Here is a 19,355-nt window from a genome sequence, read left to right on the forward strand (position 1 = left end):
CCTGTGCTGCAGACTACCATGTCAGACTCACAGTCCTGTGTCCTCACAACCTGTGGTCTGTCTGTGAGGTAGTCCATTATCCTACCCAAGAGGTGGTGATCCACCCCTGTGACCTCACGCTTGTCCCTCAGAAGACTGGGCTGAATCGTATTAAAAACACCGGAGAAATCAAAGAACATGATTCTCGCAGAACTTGCAGGCTTCTCCAAATGGGACAGAGCTCTGTCCAGGGGGAAGCTGACAGTGATTGCAATCATGTTTAAAAAGAAAGCTATAGATAAGATCCAGAGCGAGTCACTATGTAGTGCAGGTGATGAGTTAAAATCCTGCCATGTAGCACCAAACCTGCAGAAATGCTGTAGCATCACAGAGGCTACTTCACCCATCAAAATCATACATGTTGCCACTGTTCACAGAGTTGCCTACCAGCCCCACTATAGCCAGGGGTGAAAGTCGTTTTAAATTCTTGCCGGAACTATTAGCAATAATTCCGGACCATTCCGGCTTACTTTCACCCCATTCCGTCGATGCTAACCATTGTAAATCCTGTTGAAAGTTTTTCAGCCAATCACAAGAACGTGTGGAATTTCAGGTGTAATTTATTGCTCGCCCCAGTGCAATAAATCAAGCGCACCTATTTGCTATTGGCTGCTACTGGCCATAACAATCGCTGTGTTATGGAAGTAGACACGCATGCGCACTCACGTACTGCTGAGTGAACTCCGGTCGATATCTATGGATAGCAGGCAGGCCGAGCGGCGTACCCATAGATACCGGTGGAAGAGCGGCATACCGCCAGCAGATCGTTTCCCGGAACTGCGTTCCGCCACAAGGTCTTTTGCCGGTACGGAGTTCCGGACCGTTCCGGCTTACTTTCACCCCTGACTATAGCTTAGTATGTAATGAAAGTCCTCAGACAAACAATCAGCTACCGTAGTCCAGGTCAGACACCCATGCTTCAGAGATTTAGATTTGTCCTGATGCTCTGTGGTGTATCTGAGGACAACATCACAGCTGTGGATGCTGCACAACTCTCCCTCTTTTTTCACAAAGGAAAAGACTTTCACCACATTCCACCAAGTAGTGATGCACTCCATCAGCACCTCCTTCTTATCAGATAAGAAAAAAATTGTGTAGGGACATGATATAAATATGGCTAAGAATAATAGAGGGCCTTGGTATCACGAATCATGTTTCTCTTTAGAGTGGACATGTATAGGGAAAGGCACTTGTCCAACACCATGCAACAGTCTTACCATCTCTATGGGGATGGCAGCAGGGTTCCCCAGACTCTCTACCAACTCCTGTCTACACTACAACTGCCACTATTTCAAAGGACTTGCCAGATCTTGTCATGTGCAAGACTGGCTGTAAGGCACCTTGCAAATGCTGCATGCAGAGGCTGCTTTGCATGTCTTTCTGTAGATGTCATGGCTCATGTTCCCACAATTGTGCAGACATCTAAATTGACAATCATCTTTGTGATGTATTTACACTAAGCTATTAGTCTTCATCACTAAAAAATGTAGGTATGGCATTGTCTACTTCTAAAATGTGAACATACACTCATGGAAATAAATGTTAGACCACCCTTGTTTTCCTCAATTTCTTGTTCATTTTAATTCCTGTTACCACTAAAGGTACGTTTGTTTGGACAAATATAATGACAGCAACAAAAATAACTTATGAGAGTTTAATTTCAGAACTGATATCAGACATTTTCCATGGTTTTCTTGATAATAACCAAAATGACTTCAGTTCTTCCATCAATAGCTATGGCATTGTACTGCCAAAAACAGCTTTTATGATTTCATGTTTTCTTTTCTGTCTGTTTTAGTCCCATGATCCACACAGGAGTTAGTACTGATTACATAACCATTGTTTCTGATGACTGCAGCCATGGCATGACATCAACTTCTGACATTGTTCTGCTGTCACAGCAGCTCATTCCTGTAGCATGAATTCTAACTAATCTGCTTTGTTTTTGGGCTTGTGGTTCTCCATTTAGCGGTTGATGATTTTCCACAGGTTTTCAATTGGATTTAGATCTGGTGATTGAGCAGCCAAGGAATGGTTCCAATGTTCTGGTTCTCCATCCAGGCTTTAACTGACCTTGTCTTGTTGGAAAATCCAGTAATTGGAAGCAGGAAAGAGTTTTCCAGCTGATGGAAGAAGACTGTTTTCTAGAGTAGACCTGTGCATGACCTGGTTCATTTGCCCTGTTCCACCCAGACTGAAACTACCTCAGATGGTCACTGATCCACCCCCATGTTTTACTGTAGGGGCAGATAGTCTTTTTTGTAGCTTCACCAGGCTTCCTCCTAACCAGTAAGTTGGCTGAAGTGGGCATCAAGTGAAAATTGGAGTCATCATTGAAGAGAGCCTTAGTCCAATCATCAACAGTCAAGTCCTATTTCTCCAGTGTCCACTCATTTTAAGGTCCCTGGAGGTCTGAGGATGATTCCTGACACAGGAAAGGATGAGTGACGGTCATCTGGTGGGTAGAAAGACGTTTCCTGCTGTGACCAGCTCGCAGTTTGGTAGAACCATGTTGGGCTTGTTTTTTCTTAGTGTAATGAACGGCTGTCTTGGAGATCTTCGGTTTCTTCGCTACTTGTCTCTCACTCATGCCAATTTCCAGAAGGACCAAGATGGCTGCCTTTGTGGCTTCACATAATTCTTCAGTTTTAGGCGTTATGTGAGAGCTGACGACTTCTGAGTTGTGCTATGGCTTGAATGTCAGCAGGAAACCACTCTAGGCCTTTGCATGTGCAGTGCTGCTGATGACATGAAATGTCCTCTTAGCTACCCTGGGAATACAATGAAGCTTAAGCATGTCAGATAGGACACAAAATACTTATATACCAGGGAATACAACGAAATAACAAATAAGTGTCAAATAAGTGAAGTGTCAAATAACACATAGTAAGACAAGTATTATGGAATCAGTTGCATTTTTTGTCATGTTCATTGCGTTCTTCAGGTAATGAACCTTCAGTTGTACCGGGCATTAAAATGAACAAGAAACTGAAGAAAACAAGCGAGGTCTAATGATTTTTTCTTTGATTGTAGTTATGGACTTGTTGTCTCACTACTCATTTTCTTAGCATCCATAATACGCATATTCAACACTTTAAGTTGTATTTATTAAATTATTGAGTTTTAATTTGACTGTGTTTTTGGTATGTGTTTTTTTAATAAATTGCATATTGTACCTTCAGTTGCCATGGTGAGGAGAATATCATTCTTTTTTAAGAATGGGCCTGGGATCTTTCTGCATGGAGTTTGCATGTTCTCCCTGTGCATGTGTGGGTTTTCTCCGGGCACTCCGGCTTCCTCCCACAGTCCAAAAATATGCTGAGGTTAACTGATCACTCTAAATTGCCCATAGGTGTGAATGTGAGTGTCACTGTTTGTCTGTATATGTAGCCCTGACAGACTGGCGAGCTGTCGAGGGTGTCCCCTGATTTCGCATGAGTCAGCTGGGATAGGCTCCAGCACCCCCCGTGACCCTCGTGAGGATAAAGCGGTGTATAAAGGATGGATGGATGGATGTATTGTTTAATTTCCAGGCTGCAGCTCTGTTCACATTCTGTGCTGCCGAACACTAAAATCAATCAAGTCACTCAAAACACTTTCCTTCATCTTATGTCTCTCATTCTACTCCATTCTTCAAAAAATGATTCAATGAACAACAAGTGGATGTTTCTAATGGATAAACTTTCCAGATGTTTCCTTGCTGTTGAAGAATAAAAACAGTCCAAGTGTTCATGCTGACATTTCCTCATCTGATGCTCAGTGGTAAAGACATGGTGACATTACTGTTGGATAAAGTTACTGCTGAAGAGCTCAACCTGAAGGCAGCTTCACTTCTGTCACAAACATCCAGCACAAATCACCACTTTGGGTTTGATCTTGAAAACCTTCAAAATGAAGTTTCAACCTGTGTCTGCTGAATGAAAACTGTCTCGTACTGCATCAGACAGATGTGACGTTACTCACTTTCTGGATCAGTGCAGAGCGCCGTTCATCCACAGAGAGTTTCTCTGAAGAGAAAAATGAGAAAAGAGACTCATGAGTGAACGACTGAACAACTATGAGCTCTTTATATCAGGATATTTGGCTCTGGACAAATGTTCAACACACAAAACTACACTTAAACCTCCAATAATGAAAAACTGCATGAATTGTCAGTTTTGTCCTCCTATTATACATTTTTAGACTGAAACTGAAACAGTGGATTTTTTTTTTACATCAAATGATCTGTTTTATGATTTCAACATGTTTTGTATCTTCTTACTTTTGAATCCTGAGCTGTTGTCTGACAGCTTCTGCACCAGATCGATCCTCTTCATCTTCTCTAAAGCCTTCTTGGTCTTCAGCACTGACTCTTGGCCATAAATCTGTACTGTTAAAAACACTGTATCCTGGTGGTCTATTGTCTCCATCCAATCCCATTGCATGAAAATGTGAGGTTTGCGACACCAGAGGAGCCTCCTCAACTCCTTCAACTCCTCATCACTCAGATCCTCCAGTGTTTCCAAAAGCAGCTCAATAACAAACGCCATCATTTCCACCTGGTAAATTCAAAGCAAATGTTCATGTGTACAAAGTAAAACTTCTCGGCTGGGACGCTTACAGATGTTTCTGTTCAGATCTCATCAATGCTGCACAAATGTGAATGTGTTTAGATCACATCAACTGTAGAACAAAAGATAATGATACAATAAAAAACTTACTGGAAACCATGTTTGCATGTCTGTGAGTTTCTTACAGAACAACAAAGTGATGACTTGTCTTAACTCTTTCATTTTGATTAGACTGATATAAAAAAGTTCATGACCTGCATTTGCAGTTTGGCTGTAACTCTTGAAAAAAATAGGCTGTAAGAACCTCAAAGATTGATGATCTTAAAACTGACAGGATTTTTAAATACTTCTGTCTTTTCTTCTAATACTCCACTTTGAAAACATTCTCATTTTCTTTCTCTATCAAAGTGAGTAATGAGTAAAAGTCAAGAGGTGGATGAAACACAAATTGTTACAGATTCCTTCCAGACCAGAAAAATAGACTCCTCTCTGAATAAAACTTTATGATAAATTCTGCGAAAATAAACTCTTACAGTGACATCAGTGACAAAGAAATGAATACAAATATTTTTCTTTTAATCCTTTAACTCTCCTACATCACTACATCATCAATGTCAATGGATGTGGAATGCAGGATTCAAGTTTCCATCTCACACTTTTGCAACTTGTCTGTTGCACCTTCAGATAAATGTTAGCAGAAGAATTATTCCAATGTCAAACTCTGAAAATAACATGATACTAAACAGTGAAGCTCAAACATTAATGAGAAGTAACAAATAAAACATGTTTTTGTCATGGCCCCTCCCTCTCCTGTTTGGCGCTCAGCCTAATCACCAGCAGCTGTGACAGAGCACAGCTGCTCTCAATCAGTGATTAGCGCAGCATAAAGCCTGACTCTCTCCTCTGCTCTGATGCTGGATCATTGCTTTATGCCACATGTTTCAAGCTGGATACACGCCGCTCACCGCCACATGCATGCCGAACTCCGTCTCACGCACGTCTCCTTGGACTCTATCTCCCCTGTGGATTACCTCGCCTGCTCTGCCTTCCTCTCCTCACCCTGGAAACCCGTGTCTGCTCGTCACCCCTCCTCCGCTTTGCACCCCTCCGTCTGCTCCCAGTCTGCTTGCCTCTCTGCCCTCGCCACACTCCCTCCACCGGCTCCCTCAACTGTGCCTCTGTCCCGTCTCCCAAACCCCAGACATAATGTGAGTCACCTCCTCTCCCCATCTTAGTTTAGTTTAGCTTGCATCGCGGCCCTAGGCCGCCGCCTTTAGTTTAGTTTAATTCCCCTTCAGCCCCGGTTCTGTTTATCCCCCACGCCTCCCTTATAGAGTGCTTTTTGGTTTGAGTTCTGTTAATAAACTCCTTCATTAATTCACCTGCCTGTCTGTTGCCTGCTGCTTGGGTTCACCCGTCCAGTTCATGACAGTTTTTCTGAAGAAGTTGATTTTAACATGAATGTTTCGTACCAATCATGCTTCATGTATGTATAACATAGTTTGAGTCTGTTCTTTGACAGAACAATGTGAGGAAAACTTGGAACCTTATTTGTATTTATGTTTAAGATAAACATGATTCTCAGTCTTCATCTACTAAATCAAATCTGTGCTGTGTGAAGTCGACTGATGTGACGTTACTCACTCTCTGGACCAGTGGAAGACACGCTTCCTCTGAGGAGAAAACAAACACAAAAACATCTGTTACAAGTTATTTTAGCATCAGGCCTCATGAGGATTTAGAATTCAAAGGATTTCACACAGAAGTGACACTTCAAACTCCTTGAAAGAGACAATTATATTATGTAGAGATGTTGAAAGATTTTTCATCCATGCTGAATGATGTTGGATTGTAATTCAAATGATGTACTTTCATATGTTCAATTCAACAATAAAACATAAAAACATTGTCACATTGTAATGTGACAGTATCTTTTCTTACCTTGAGGCTGAGAGCGGATCTCTGACAGCTTCTGCACCAGATCAGTCCTGTTCATGTCCTTTAAAACCTCTCTGGTCACCTCCACAGACTTTTCACCCCACGTGTGTTCCATCAGATCTGTGAGTCTATAAGTTGTGTATGTATTAAACAATCGATACTGTGGGATTTCTGGGAGGTTTTTCTGAAAGGAGGTGAACTGCAGTAGGAACTTGAATTTCTTGAACTCATTGGTACTGAAATGTTTCAGTGTCTTCCGAAGAATCTGTCTGACAGATGCCAACGCTGCTTCCTGAGAAATTCAAAAGATACATTAAACATCACTTGTCATTTCACTACTGGAGTAGTTAAAGATGTATCTCTTTGTATTTCATCAGTGTTGGTGTTGTGGACATGAGGAGCTTCAAAAGATTGTTTTTTTCTGTAAAATGATGACAATGGTCCACTTTGTTACATCTGAAGTGTTGATTAAGTTTTCTTTACAAACACAGAGTTCTCTATTAGTCTGCTTTTCTTTAGCAAAATCACAGCAAAACAAGATTTAGTTTCTGTCAAATCCAAACAGAAAATATTAATGTTCTTCTGACAGTGGCTCAAAAAGCCTTTGTCTCGTCTTGATTGCCATTTGATTCTTCGACTTTAAAAGTTACACATATATATCATTTACAACTTTTATATTGTCTTTTTTATGTTCTTCAAATAGAAAAAAAAATAAACTGAAATTTCCTCTTTTCATCTTTCATAGTAGATAATGAAGCGGTGGAGAACATTATTGATGCAGAGCTCAACTTTATCAGTCAGAAGCCTCCAGTTTAAAACACAGCTTTGATTTGTTTCATCATTTGTAATCTTCAGGATCAGGAGGATTTTCAAGCTGCTTCTACTCAATCAAAATTGTCGTGTAAAGTCACACTTACTCTTGATGCAGCAGCTGGTTCATCCACAGAGTGTTTCTCTGAGGAGAAAAGACATTTAAAACTGACTCACAGGATTGTAATTGCTCTATATATTTAAGCTTAACAACTTTAACGTGATGCTTGAAAAATTAATGTCATTAAACAAATACACTGCAAACCGAAACAAACATAAGCTACACAATCCAATACAAACAATCTGCAACTAACATTAAATAGATATTTCATTGATGATTTATTAACTCCATGTTTTATATCCTGATGACACAGACTTTACAGTAAAATCACCTTTTTGTCCTGAGCTGGTCTCTGGAAGATTCTGCACCAGATCAGTCCTGTTCATGATCATGAAAACGTCCCTGGTCACCTCCACAGACTGTTGACCAAATGCCTTCATCATCAGATCCACTATTTCTGCCCTGCCTGCATGGTGCCTTTGTCTATGTGGGATTTTTTGAAGAGACTTCTGGAAAGTTGTTTCCTGCACGAAATATCTGAATTTCTTGAAACCCCTGTTACTTAAACTCTTCAGTGTTTCCAAAATCATCTCTTTAACAGCTGCCATTGTTGCCACCTGGAAAATTTAAAACAAAATTCACAGAGAAAATATGTTATTGCTTTGCTGAGAAAATAAAGCATTTATCTATTGCATCTTGTCAATGTTGATACATTTGGTAATTATCTGTTTGTAGAGCAGACAGATGTGACTTTGCTCACTTTGTGGATCAGTGCAGACAGATGTTCATCCAGCTGTTTCTCTGACAAAAAGGAAGACACAAAAGAAAAAGGTAAAATTATACCTAAACCTTCTCAACACTGACATACTTTAATTTCTTTGAACATTTCAATCCATGTTGTTCACCAGATGATGTGTCATCTTTTCTTCACATTATAAATCGTATTTCTCACAAAGGAAACTGAAGGAGACGTAACTTATGAGACACATTTGATGAAACAGTTTTATAATTTTAACATGTTTTGTATTTTCTTACTTTTGAATCCTGAGCTGCTGTCTGACAGTTTCTCCACCAGATCCATCCTCTCCATCTTCTCTAAAGCCTCCTTGGTCTTCAGCACTGAATCTTGGCCATAAATCTGTGCTGTTTTAAACACTGTATCCTGGTGGTCTGTTGTCCCCATCCAATCCCCCCACACGTATAAGTGAGGTCTCTGATTCCTGAGGAGCCTCCTGAACACCTTCAGCTCCTCATCACACAGATCTTCCAGTGTTTCCAAAAGCAGCTCAATAACAGACGTCATCATTTCCACCTGGTAAATTCAAAGCAAATGTTCATGTGTAGAAAGTAAAACTTCTCAGCTGGGACGGTTACAGATGTTTCTGTTCAGATCTCATCAATGCTGCACTAATGTAAATGTGTTTAGATCACATCAGCTGTTGAACAAAAGGTAATGATGCAATAAAAAAACTTACAGGAAACTTGTTTGCATGTGTGTGTGTTTCTTACAAAACAGCAAATTGATGACTTGCTTTTCTTCTTTCATTTTGACCAAATTCGTGTAGAAAAGTTCATGACTGTCAAGAAACCAGTGGTTTGAACCCAAGCAGCAGGCGACAGGCAGGTGGGTGGATTTATAATTGAGTTTAATTTAATAAATAAAGAACCAAAAAATAATCAAAACAGGAAACACAGGGAATGAACTAAACATTGATCTAAACTGAAACTAAAGCGACGGCGCACGGCGGGGAGCTAAACAAAAAACTAAATTCAAAACGTGGAAAGAAAACTCACATTAAGTCCAAGGGGGTCAGTAGACAGGGCAGAGATGAAGCAGATAAGGCTGATAGTAGGGACGTGGCTGGGGCGGCGGAGCAGGCGGAATCTGGAGCAGACCAAGGGGTTTGTGGAACGGAGGGAGGACGAGCAGACGTGGGTTCCAAGGTGAGGAGGGGACATGTAGTCAGCGAGGTATTCCACAGAGTGATAGAGTCCAACAGCGATGTGTGCAATGACAAGGTTCCCCATGCAATGGCCCAGCAGAGAGCTGTTGAGTGAGCCAGGCTTTTAAGCTGTGGTGATTGCTCATCTGAGTCGCTTGTCATTAGGCTAATCATGAACCAATGCACCGGAGCTGGAGGGTGTGACAGTACCCCCCCCCTCAAGGTGCGCCTCCTGGCGCACAGTGGACCGGTCGTGGGACTGGCGGGCATCTTCAGGACTCACAGGAATCCAGCCGAAGGGACCGCCTTGGGGGGCGGCCCGAGGGACGGAAGGGCTGGGGCCGAGCGGGTGGGCAGGACACCTCAGGATGACGGCCTGGAGACTGGACAGGCTGGGCAGGACAGACTGGAGCTGGACAGGCAGAAGGGACTGCTCAGGAGGACCGCCCGGGGGATGGGTGAGCTGGGGCCGGGCGGGTGGAAGGAACAACTCCGGTGGACACCCCGGGGGCTGGACAGGCTGGGGCTGAACAGTGAAATGATGGCCGGGCCGACGGAGGTCCTTGGAAGGCCGGACTGGGAACCAGCAGCTGAACTGAAGGGGATCTTCTGGAGGCCGGGCCGGGAACCGGCAGCTGAGCCGACGGGGACCCTCCACAGGCCGGGCTGGGAACCGGCAGCTGAGCCGACGACAATCCTCCGGGGGTCAGACTGGGTGCCGGCATCACCGGAACCCCTCCGGGGGCTGAACAGTATCCGGGGCTGGAGGCTCCTCTGGGGGCGGAACCGGATCCGGGGCTGGGGGCCCCTCCAGGGGCAGAACAGGAACTGGGACCAGGGACCCCTCAGGGGGCAAAACAGGTTCCGGGATGAGGGACCCCTCCGGGGGCAGAGCTGGAGCCAGGGCTGGGGGCCCCTCTGGGGGTGGAGCTGGAGCCAGGACTGGAGGCCCCTCCGGGGCCGGAGCTGGAACCGAGGGCCCCTCTGGGGGCGGAGCTAGAGCCGGAGCTGGGGGCCCCTCCCGGGGTCGGACTGGACTGGAACGGGACAGGGTTAGGACTGGACGGAACAGGACTGGACTTGAAGTGGACCGGATTAGAATTAGGCTGAACTAAAACTGGACTGGACTCGAATTGGACTGAACAAAGACTGAACTGGACTTGCTTATGGACTGGTAATCCTGCAGGGGACGAAACTGGGGACTGAACTAAACAAAAAACAGGGGACTGAGCTAAACTAAGACCAGGGGGCTTATCGGGGAGTTGGACTGGGGACAGAACTGAATGTGGGATGGGAAACCCCTTGGGGGGCAGAACTGGGAATTTTTCGGGGTGCAGGATTGGACCCAGGACTGAGGAGACCACCACTGCAGGAAGACCAGTTGGGATGGTCGCTGTAGGGGCGCCACTTGGTGTTGCCGTGGCACTAAGTCTCTTCAGGCATTGGAGGAAGGCGCTACGCCCCCTCAGGATGGGGAGGAAGGCACTACTCCTTCTCGAGGCTACCGAGGGGGAGCTATGCAACCTTAAGGCTGCAGCTGAAGCGTTTCGCCTCACCAAGGCTGCAGAGGAGACATTTCGCCTCGCCAAAGCTGCAGAGAAGGTAATTCGCTTCGCCAAGGACTCGGGGAAGGCGTTTCGCCTTGTCAAGGATTCGGGGGAGGCGTCATGCCTCGTCAAGGTTCGGGGGAGGCGTCATGCCTCGTCAAGACTGCAGGAGAAGCGAGAAATCTCTCAAAAGCTGCAGGAGAGGGGGGAAGCCTCTTTAGAGCTGCAGGGAAAGTGTTCCGCTTTCTCAAGGCTACAGGGGAAGCCTTTGCTTCTTCTTTCAGCACAGCCGCTTGTCATTAGGAGAATGAGCCAGAGCACTGGAGCTGGAGGGCGTGACAATGACCTTTGTTTATTCTGGCTGTAACTCTTGAAAAAGAAAAAGAGCTACAAAAATTTCAAAGAGCCTCCTGATTTTACAACAGACAGAACATTTAACTCTTTTGATCTTGTCTTATTATGACAAAAACCAAGAAACATTTATTTTTATTTGACTTGAAAATAGTCTCATTTTCTGTCTCTGTCAAAGTTAGTCATGAGTACAAGTGAAGAGATGGATGTAACACAGATTGTTACAGATCCCTTCCAGACAAGAAAAAAAGACTCCTCTCTGAAGAAAACTTTAATCTCTGATATGATTTTTCCATCAAAAGTTAAATTCTGTGAAAATAAACTCTTACAGTGACATCAGTGACAAACAAATGAAAAGACTTATTTTTCCTTTAACTCTCCTGCATCACTACATCATCAATATCAATGGATGTGGAATGCAGGATTCAAGTTTCCATCTCACACTTGTGCAACTTGTCTGTTGCACCTTCAGATAAATGTTAGCAGAAGAATTATTCCAATGTCAAACTCTGAAAATAACATGATGCTGAACAGTGAAGATCAAACAAAGTAACAAATAAAACATGTTTTTCTGAAGAAGTTGATTTTAACATTAATGTTTCATACCAATCATACTTCATGTATATATAACATAGTCTGAGTTTGTTCTTTGAAAGAACAATGTGAGGAAAATCAACAATTTTATTTGTATTTCTTCTGTTTAAGGTCAACATGATTCTCAGTCTTCATCTACTCAATCAAATCTGTGCTGTATGAAGTTGACTGATGTGACGTTACTCACTCTCTGGACCAGTGGAGGACACACTTCCTCTGAGGAGAAAACAAACACAAAAACATCAGTTACAAGTTATTTTAGCATCAGGCCTCATGAGGATTTAGAATTCAAAAGATTTTACCCCAAGTGACACTTAAAACTCCTTGATAGAGAAATAATTATAATATGTAGAGCTGCTGAAAGATTTTCCATCCAAGCTGAATGGTGCTGGATGAAACTGATAGCAATATGCACGATTTTAAAAGATCTGAACAAAAACTGTAACTCAGCTGGTGAACTTTTAAATATTCAAATTAACATCAGAAAATAGAAAACATCTGCAGTATGTTCATGTTTCTTTGTTGCCTCACCTTTGGTTCCCGAGTCGATTCCTGACAATCTCTGCACCAGATCAGTCCTGCTCATCTTCATCAAAACCTTTGTGGTCGCCTCCACACACTCTCGGCTGTACGTCTCCACCATCAGCTCCACGACATCCTGAGTGTTTGCTGCTTTCAGTCGGCTCCTCCAGATGACCGGCACACCTTCCTCCTCTCCAGTCAGCAACTTGAATTTCTCAAAGTCTTCAGGACTCAACTGGTTCAGTGTTTCAACAAGCAGCTTCTTCGTCGTCATTGTTTCCAGCTGATGAATGAAGAGAATATATCAAACAACACCTGCAGGAATGGACATATGCTGTTTGTGCTTTAACATCATGTTTGGAAACTGGCTGCTTTTCATTTCATTAATACCAGCTTTACTGACATCTTTCTGAATCTTTGTCACTATGAACACACACTGTCACTGTATCAGAGACAACATTTGTTCTGCAACAGTAAAACATGAATAAATGAGTGAATAAACTAGCCTAGCCGCGCTAGACCCATGTTCTGAAGGCACAAGGGTCTAGGACCGCTCGACAGGGAGGGAGGCGGGCTAAAAGGTTGTCTTTCAAATCACTCTGCAGCAATTGGGTAGGTATACAACCAATCAGCGCAACGAATAGGCTGACGTAGTTCCTAGAGCGCCGGCGGATTGTGGCTAAGTCCCATTAGCTTCCCAATCAGCAGAGCCAACTGGTACATTAAGGATTTGCCATATCCCGTCGGCATAAGTCCAAATACGTCTTTCTTCTCAATGAAACACTTCAGTGCCGTCCTTTGTTTATCTTTCAAGTTGAATTTTAGCTTCAAATCTTTAAGGGCTGTGGCCAAAGCCGAGTCGAAAGATAACTGTTTGTTGTGCGCCGGTTGTTTCTGTCAGAATCGTCGCGCCTCTGTCGTCACTTAGTTACGCCCGCCTTCTGACTCTACACTTCATGGTGATTCGTCCGGTCAGTTTTAGGAGAATCCAGCCTCGAGCCTTATGGAGGGTAACTAGACACACCCTGGCAGAGAATTAAATTTGTTGCCGTGGGTTGTAGGCTATGAATAAACAAAACTGATGAGGAATTCTCCATTCAGGGCACAATGGGCCACTGAATGTTTTATAGTAATGTGAATCAGAGGCTATGAACTTCACATTCACCACATTTCAACACCAACATTGTTCTCCTCCACCAATAAAACACAGAGTAAGTGAAAATCATTCTGTTTTTATGAAGAATCATCTCTCAGTTAGAGGGACTGGTCCTAGCAGAGTTCCACATTTCATTACAACACCAAATGACATTGCTTTCTGTTGGAGAGAGACTCAGATAAAGGAAGCCATCTCATTTTTTCAACCTCTGAGTATGAAAAATACAGCCTTAAACCTGTATTCTTTCTAACAGCCAGTGGGAGGCGACTCCTGATTGTGAAAAGAATTCTGGTTATAGAGAAGTCTACAACAAAATGTTTCTACTTCTGATGTGATCTGTTACCTCAGTAAACATTTCCCTCATCTTAATGGCCTCAATTGATACTTTTCAGTGTCTTTCAGTACAACAAGTTATTCCATTATAAAAAATTATGTCTTTTTAAGAGGAAATTAGATGATAAAGCAGGATATGCTTCAGGGCGATGCTACCTTATAAATTTTCATTCTTGTAAAAGTACAAATATGCATCAAAGTAAGCATCGAACAGAGCAAAAATTTAAAGACTGCATGTTTAGATGTTTTTAGAAATATCTGTTAATAATTGCATGAAATGCAAACTACTTCTGCGAATAACTGCTCTTCATGTCTTGCCTAACCCCCAAGAAGCAAAAACCTATAACATTCTTGCTGTTTTACAACTTAATGATTTCTAAGATGTCAACAAACCAACAGCACATGCAATGATTCAGTCAAGACTACAAAGTGTCTTCATTCTAGGTCATCAGATTCAGCATGTAAACTCTGATCCCTCCTATATAAAACAGAGCTGTGGATCATAATTAACCAGGCATGCTGAGACATTTATGTGGAAAAAAGAGAGCTAATGCAAGGTGAGCTGGTTCATTCCTCTGGGCTTTAGTTAATGAGGATTGTATTAGAACGCTTTATATTTATATTTTGTTTACTCCAGTTGGACACAGATGAGAGAAGACAACATGTTAATTATCTGGAAATGGGAAAAAAAAGAGGAGACAAAAGCTGAGTATGCAGGAAATATTCAGAAGACATATAATTCAATTTAAGGGAAAAATAGGCTCTGGTACACAGAGGTACAAGTAGTTCAAGTCAACAGGTTTTCTGATCTTTTCAGCTGCTTTGTGTTGTGACGATTGTGGAAACTTTCTGCTTCTGTATTTCTACCTGGCAGTGTGCAAACAGGACATTCCCACTCCTGTTGCTACAACTAATATATTTTGTGCATCTCGTTCATCGCTTTTTATTTCCTTCTGCCACCTTTTATGAAAAACTCGGAGGGAACATGTGCTTGACTGACTTCACCTTAATTGTGGCATCGAGCAGAGAAACGACCATCTCTGATACACCTGATACCTGCATCCAGCTGCTGCACAAGACATGCCTTTTCATCACAGTCAGTTTTAAACACAACACATTGTTGATAATGTTAGAAAAACAGCAGGATGACTGAGTTAATTTATCTAACAGTAAAAAAATTTTTTTTGTAATGCCTCCTGTACTGTAAAATGTGTGGATCTTATTCAAAGATCAATGTTTTGCCTTCAGACAAATGGATTTCTAGCACAGATTAGCAAAACATTACTGAGTTTAACATTAGTAGTGCGATGGAGCATTGTATTCTATTGCAGGAAGTTAACTTTAAATCCTCTTCAAATGTTCTCACTATATAGCCAGAATAATAAATGAAATGTGTTCATATATTTAACAAGCGGTGTACAGTAGCATTTATTTACAGGACAAAAACATCATAACTATGTTGTGAGCCAACAGAAAAAGCGACTGTCTTTCCCTCAGTGATCACATACAAAGTTTGAATTAGAAAGATTGTGGCACTTGTGAGGTTAAACTCCAAGTGCAGCAGTGACTACGTTTATATGCCATTAATATTCGGGTTAAGGTCAATATTCCGGTTATGAAAGGGTTTTTGACTGCATATAAACATAGTCACTGACTTGACTCCCACCGCAAGTCACCCAAACTTCAATGAAAAGAGCGAGATTCACCTAAAAGAGAGTAGTTTGCATGTTTATATAAAATCATTCTCTTTGCTGAAATCACAAAATCTGTCATAATTTTTTTGACTTTATAAAAATCAGTCAGCCCCCCCAAAATCACTTTTCAGTTAAGCTCTGTTTTAATCCCTGTCAGCCCTGAAAAAAAACACGTCAGCCGACCCCAAATATTCACAATAAAGTTTAAAAACACAGTGAAAGGCTCCATGAAAGCACTGTTTACTCAGCTGATCACCTTCAGCTCTGCACCAACATTTCTATCATTTCCATACAGTCACAGGATTCAGCCATCTAACCTCAATAATGTTACTAAAACACAACTAAAATGAATGACGATATTTATGAGCTTTATTGTCGCTTTTTTTCTTATTGTAACATTAAAAGCGTGCAGTCTCTGTCCTCACATGTGAGCTCAGAAAGACTACAGAAGAAATTCCTTCAGTTTCATTTCTTTACCGTCATGGTGTTTGGCAGAACAGAAAACCGCCTTTAACCCTTTTCTCATCCCACATTTAGATTTCCTTCACTCAGTAACTAACTGCTCAACATTACAATTAAACTGAGAGTGAAAAAATCTCTTTAATAAAAACAGTTTCCGACCGGAGCTCTTCTGTCAGTTAGACACGGAAATAAAACTCACCTCCTTTATCTCATTTATGCTCGAAGCTTCGAAAACAACCAGCAACCTTCTGCTTCCTGTTTCTTCTTCTTCTTCCTCTTCTCTACTTCCTTCTTCTTCTGAACATTACTTGCTGTTTTTGCTTGTTGTTTCTACTGTTGTGGAAAAATTAATCCACTGCTGTAATAAATCTATGTCCGTGTGTGTATCTGACAGCAGGCCCTTTGCCCTCTGACTGAAATGGCTTACAGATAGCCCGTAGGTTTCCTCTGGGATAACTGCCAATATCAACAAAATTATTGTTTGGAGATAAGGGTGCAGGTGTTCGCGTGAGAAAACTTGGGGGAGGCTGTCTCCCACGGGGAGAAGTGCCGGCCACCCACGAGTTTCCAATTAAAATTATTAGGGAGTAAAGATTCGCTTAAACATCATCTCTTTCCTTAATTGTGCAATACTGGCAGCTGGCAGTGGCAAAAAGAGGGATGGGTTAAGGGCGTGAACTGACCTCTGCTCAGAGGGTTTAAAGGGTTCAGTTGTCAGTGGGGTCAGAAGGTTCCCGGGACCTTTCTCAAGTGTTTGTTTGTGTCTGTGCTGTATCGAATAAACACTTTTCGTCTTGGCATCTGCAGATTTGTCTCCTGGATTCTCTGATGTTTCAATGGTGAGACTTAGATATTTTGAGACCTAGAACTTAGAATTAAATTACAAGTGTTAACACATAGAGTGATCAGGTTACACATAGATCTTACGTAGAGGGGCAACTGGCCCCCCTTCTACACTACGATTAATGTAAAATATTACCTTCTTTTATAATTTTACAAGTTATGTTATTTGACAAGAAATTGCAGTGAAGGATTAAAAATGGTAAATCATTTTTTAAAAATATTTTACAGACATAGTTTTATTCTGTGACTGAGATATTAACTTCTTAAAAATGAGAAAATTTGCATCATGTCCCAGATTAAAAATCTGAACACTGGATGGAGCCAAGTTCAAACTTCTTGTTTCATTTTGTTTGAGGTTTTTCCAGACGGACATTTGGATCTCTCCCTTTTTGTCACTCCATAAATATCTGACTGTTACTGACTGTTAACAGCCAGACAGAAAAAAACTTTAATTTTCTCCATGTTTTTAGGAATAAATCGTTCTGTGAATCAGGCTGTAGATGATACATGAACAAGCTATGCTCAGGTGAAAATGAACTAACAGATATTACCAGGAAACATCCCTGGTTTGTTACTAATGTGTCTGTTGTGTATTTAAAAAAAAATCACAGTTTTACTTTAATACATGATGAAGTAATAATCATATGACAATATTAAACCATTTCTTCACTAAACTGTTTGGTGATGAATGACGTGATGTGTCTGGGCGATTTGGATTTGTTAATAATCTGCATTGAACTGAAATGCTGTTGTGGAGTGCTGTGCTTTACAGTCAGTAATGTTGTTGGTAAAAAGGAGGTCTGTCGATGTGAGCGTAGTGACAGATGTCTCCAAATATGTTTCATAGCAGTGACCAGATGAGAAAACCGAAAATCTTGGAGATGATGCTATAAAACAAACAAAAAAACAGTACAAACTGAACGTACTTAATAAAACTTGAAAAAGCGACTAGACAGTTGTGTCAGTTGCATATTTGCTAAACAAATCAACTTCACTTACATTTTGTTTTCAAACAGGAACTTGTGGAATTATACTTTTCTCTCTTGAATCAGTAGCTATATTTTGTACAAGGCAGCTGGGATGGACTCCAGTCCTCCACGACCCTAATGAGGATTAAGCGGTGTATAGATCATGGACGGATGCATAAACTCTGTCACGCTCTCCACCTCCTCCTCTGTTTCGTGGAAGTCTTCCCTCTCCCTCCTTTTCCCCTCATATGAGCGAGAGTAAGATGTGTGTGTATAAAAAGATGTGCTCAAACCACCACTCAGTACCAGATTGATGAATTATCTTCACTTCCTCCACTCAGGCCATTATTGTTATTACTATAGTAGAGCAATCAGTCCTATCTGTGTGTGTGTGTGTGTGTGTGTGTGTGTGTGTGTGTGTGTGTGTGTGTGTGTGTGTGTGTGTGTGTGTGTGTGTGTGTGTGTGTGTGTGTGTGTGTATACAGTCTGTAGCTCGAGTACTAATATCAAACAGGTTGATATTTTACAGGTTGAGATCGGAATGGCCTTTCCTCAGAATGATTAGATTTTGGAGTCAATCAGAGCAAAAACAGCTCTACTCGAGGTCAAAGATCACTTTTTCAAAAATCCTTTATGCTTTCAAAAGGGCAGAAGGTAGATTTGTAGTATTTGGTGCAGATAAGCAACCATGTCGGGGTCATCCAGTGGTGGTTACATTTGTCCTTGGATGGTATGTCAAGGTCATACATTTTGACTGCACTTTAACTTCAAAACAGTGCAAGACATACACATTGCATCAGAAACCACATAGAGACTTCCCACTGGGAGTGTAACATTTGACCTTGGATGATATTTCAAAGTCAGACAAAAGAAATAAAGATATTGCCACTATATATTTTTTTAAAAAAACATGCAGTGTATACATGGATAGTGCCCATTATACCATGGGCAACCAGCCAACCATGCTTAGCCAAAGAACAAAAGTAAATTGGACAGAATAATGGTTTACTGGGGCTCAGTGCAATCATGGCCGGCAGGGGCAACTCTATCCCTCATCTGAGGGCCCTCTAATTCTGCTCCAGTTTGTTGCTTCGCTACTCACCTCCTCCACTCACATTCCCTCAACCATTCTCCCAGTTCAGGCTGTCGGCTAAGTAGAGTAGCGTTGGATTCACTGCCTTGTTCTTGTTTATTGACTCTGACGAGTTTATCAGTGCTCTGTTATCACCCAGCTGCAAGGGTCAGCTAACAAAAAGAACCACATGTCATTGGTTAGGCTAAAGAAATGCATTGCTCCGTGACAAATTAACATAAAAGTGATCAACCAAAGGAAAGCAGGGCTGGTGGATGATGCTAAATCAAAGAATCATATGAAGGCTAACAGATCTAAACCTGACTAAAACCAAACCAACTAAACTCTTAAGCTAAACTTAAACACAACAGCAACGCTCACAGCAACATAAAGTAATAGAAACAAGTGTAGAATGCACAGAATCAATTAAATAAAACAGATGCCTCCAAAACACATTACCAATAAGACACAG

At 41.8% G+C, this 19,355-nt stretch overlaps 1 protein-coding gene across 4 annotated transcripts in view; it reads right to left on the bottom strand.

Annotated features, from left to right (window-relative positions):
- Positions 1–16,376, bottom strand: part of LOC110969670 (uncharacterized) — an 80,869-nt gene extending 64,493 nt beyond the window's left edge. For 2 of the 4 annotated variants that reach the window (XR_007945448.1, XM_051956859.1), the window contains exons 1-11: positions 16,200–16,372; positions 12,365–12,638; positions 12,021–12,049; positions 8,434–8,710; positions 8,159–8,199; positions 7,730–8,015; positions 7,445–7,482; positions 6,531–6,819; positions 6,234–6,262; positions 4,301–4,577; positions 4,003–4,046 (exon numbers count right to left, since the gene is read on the bottom strand). Coding sequence is in view for 3 of the 4 variants with exons in the window: in XM_051956859.1 (XP_051812819.1) it covers positions 4,003–4,046; positions 4,301–4,577; positions 6,234–6,262; positions 6,531–6,819; positions 7,445–7,482; positions 7,730–8,015; positions 8,159–8,199; positions 8,434–8,710; positions 12,021–12,049; positions 12,365–12,629 (1,575 nt within the window). In the remaining variant the exon portion in view is untranslated. Of the gene's footprint in view, positions 1–4,002; positions 4,047–4,300; positions 4,578–6,233; positions 6,263–6,530; positions 6,820–7,444; positions 7,483–7,729; positions 8,016–8,158; positions 8,200–8,433; positions 8,711–12,020; positions 12,050–12,364; positions 12,639–16,199 lie in introns of all 4 variants that reach the window. The other 2 variants (XM_051956857.1, XM_051956858.1) reach the window with 2 other exon arrangements.
- Positions 16,377–19,355: the final 2,979 nt, after the last annotated feature.

Source organism: Acanthochromis polyacanthus, chromosome 12, assembly GCF_021347895.1.
Source record: "Acanthochromis polyacanthus isolate Apoly-LR-REF ecotype Palm Island chromosome 12, KAUST_Apoly_ChrSc, whole genome shotgun sequence".
Taxonomy (NCBI): Eukaryota; Metazoa; Chordata; class Actinopteri; family Pomacentridae; genus Acanthochromis; species Acanthochromis polyacanthus.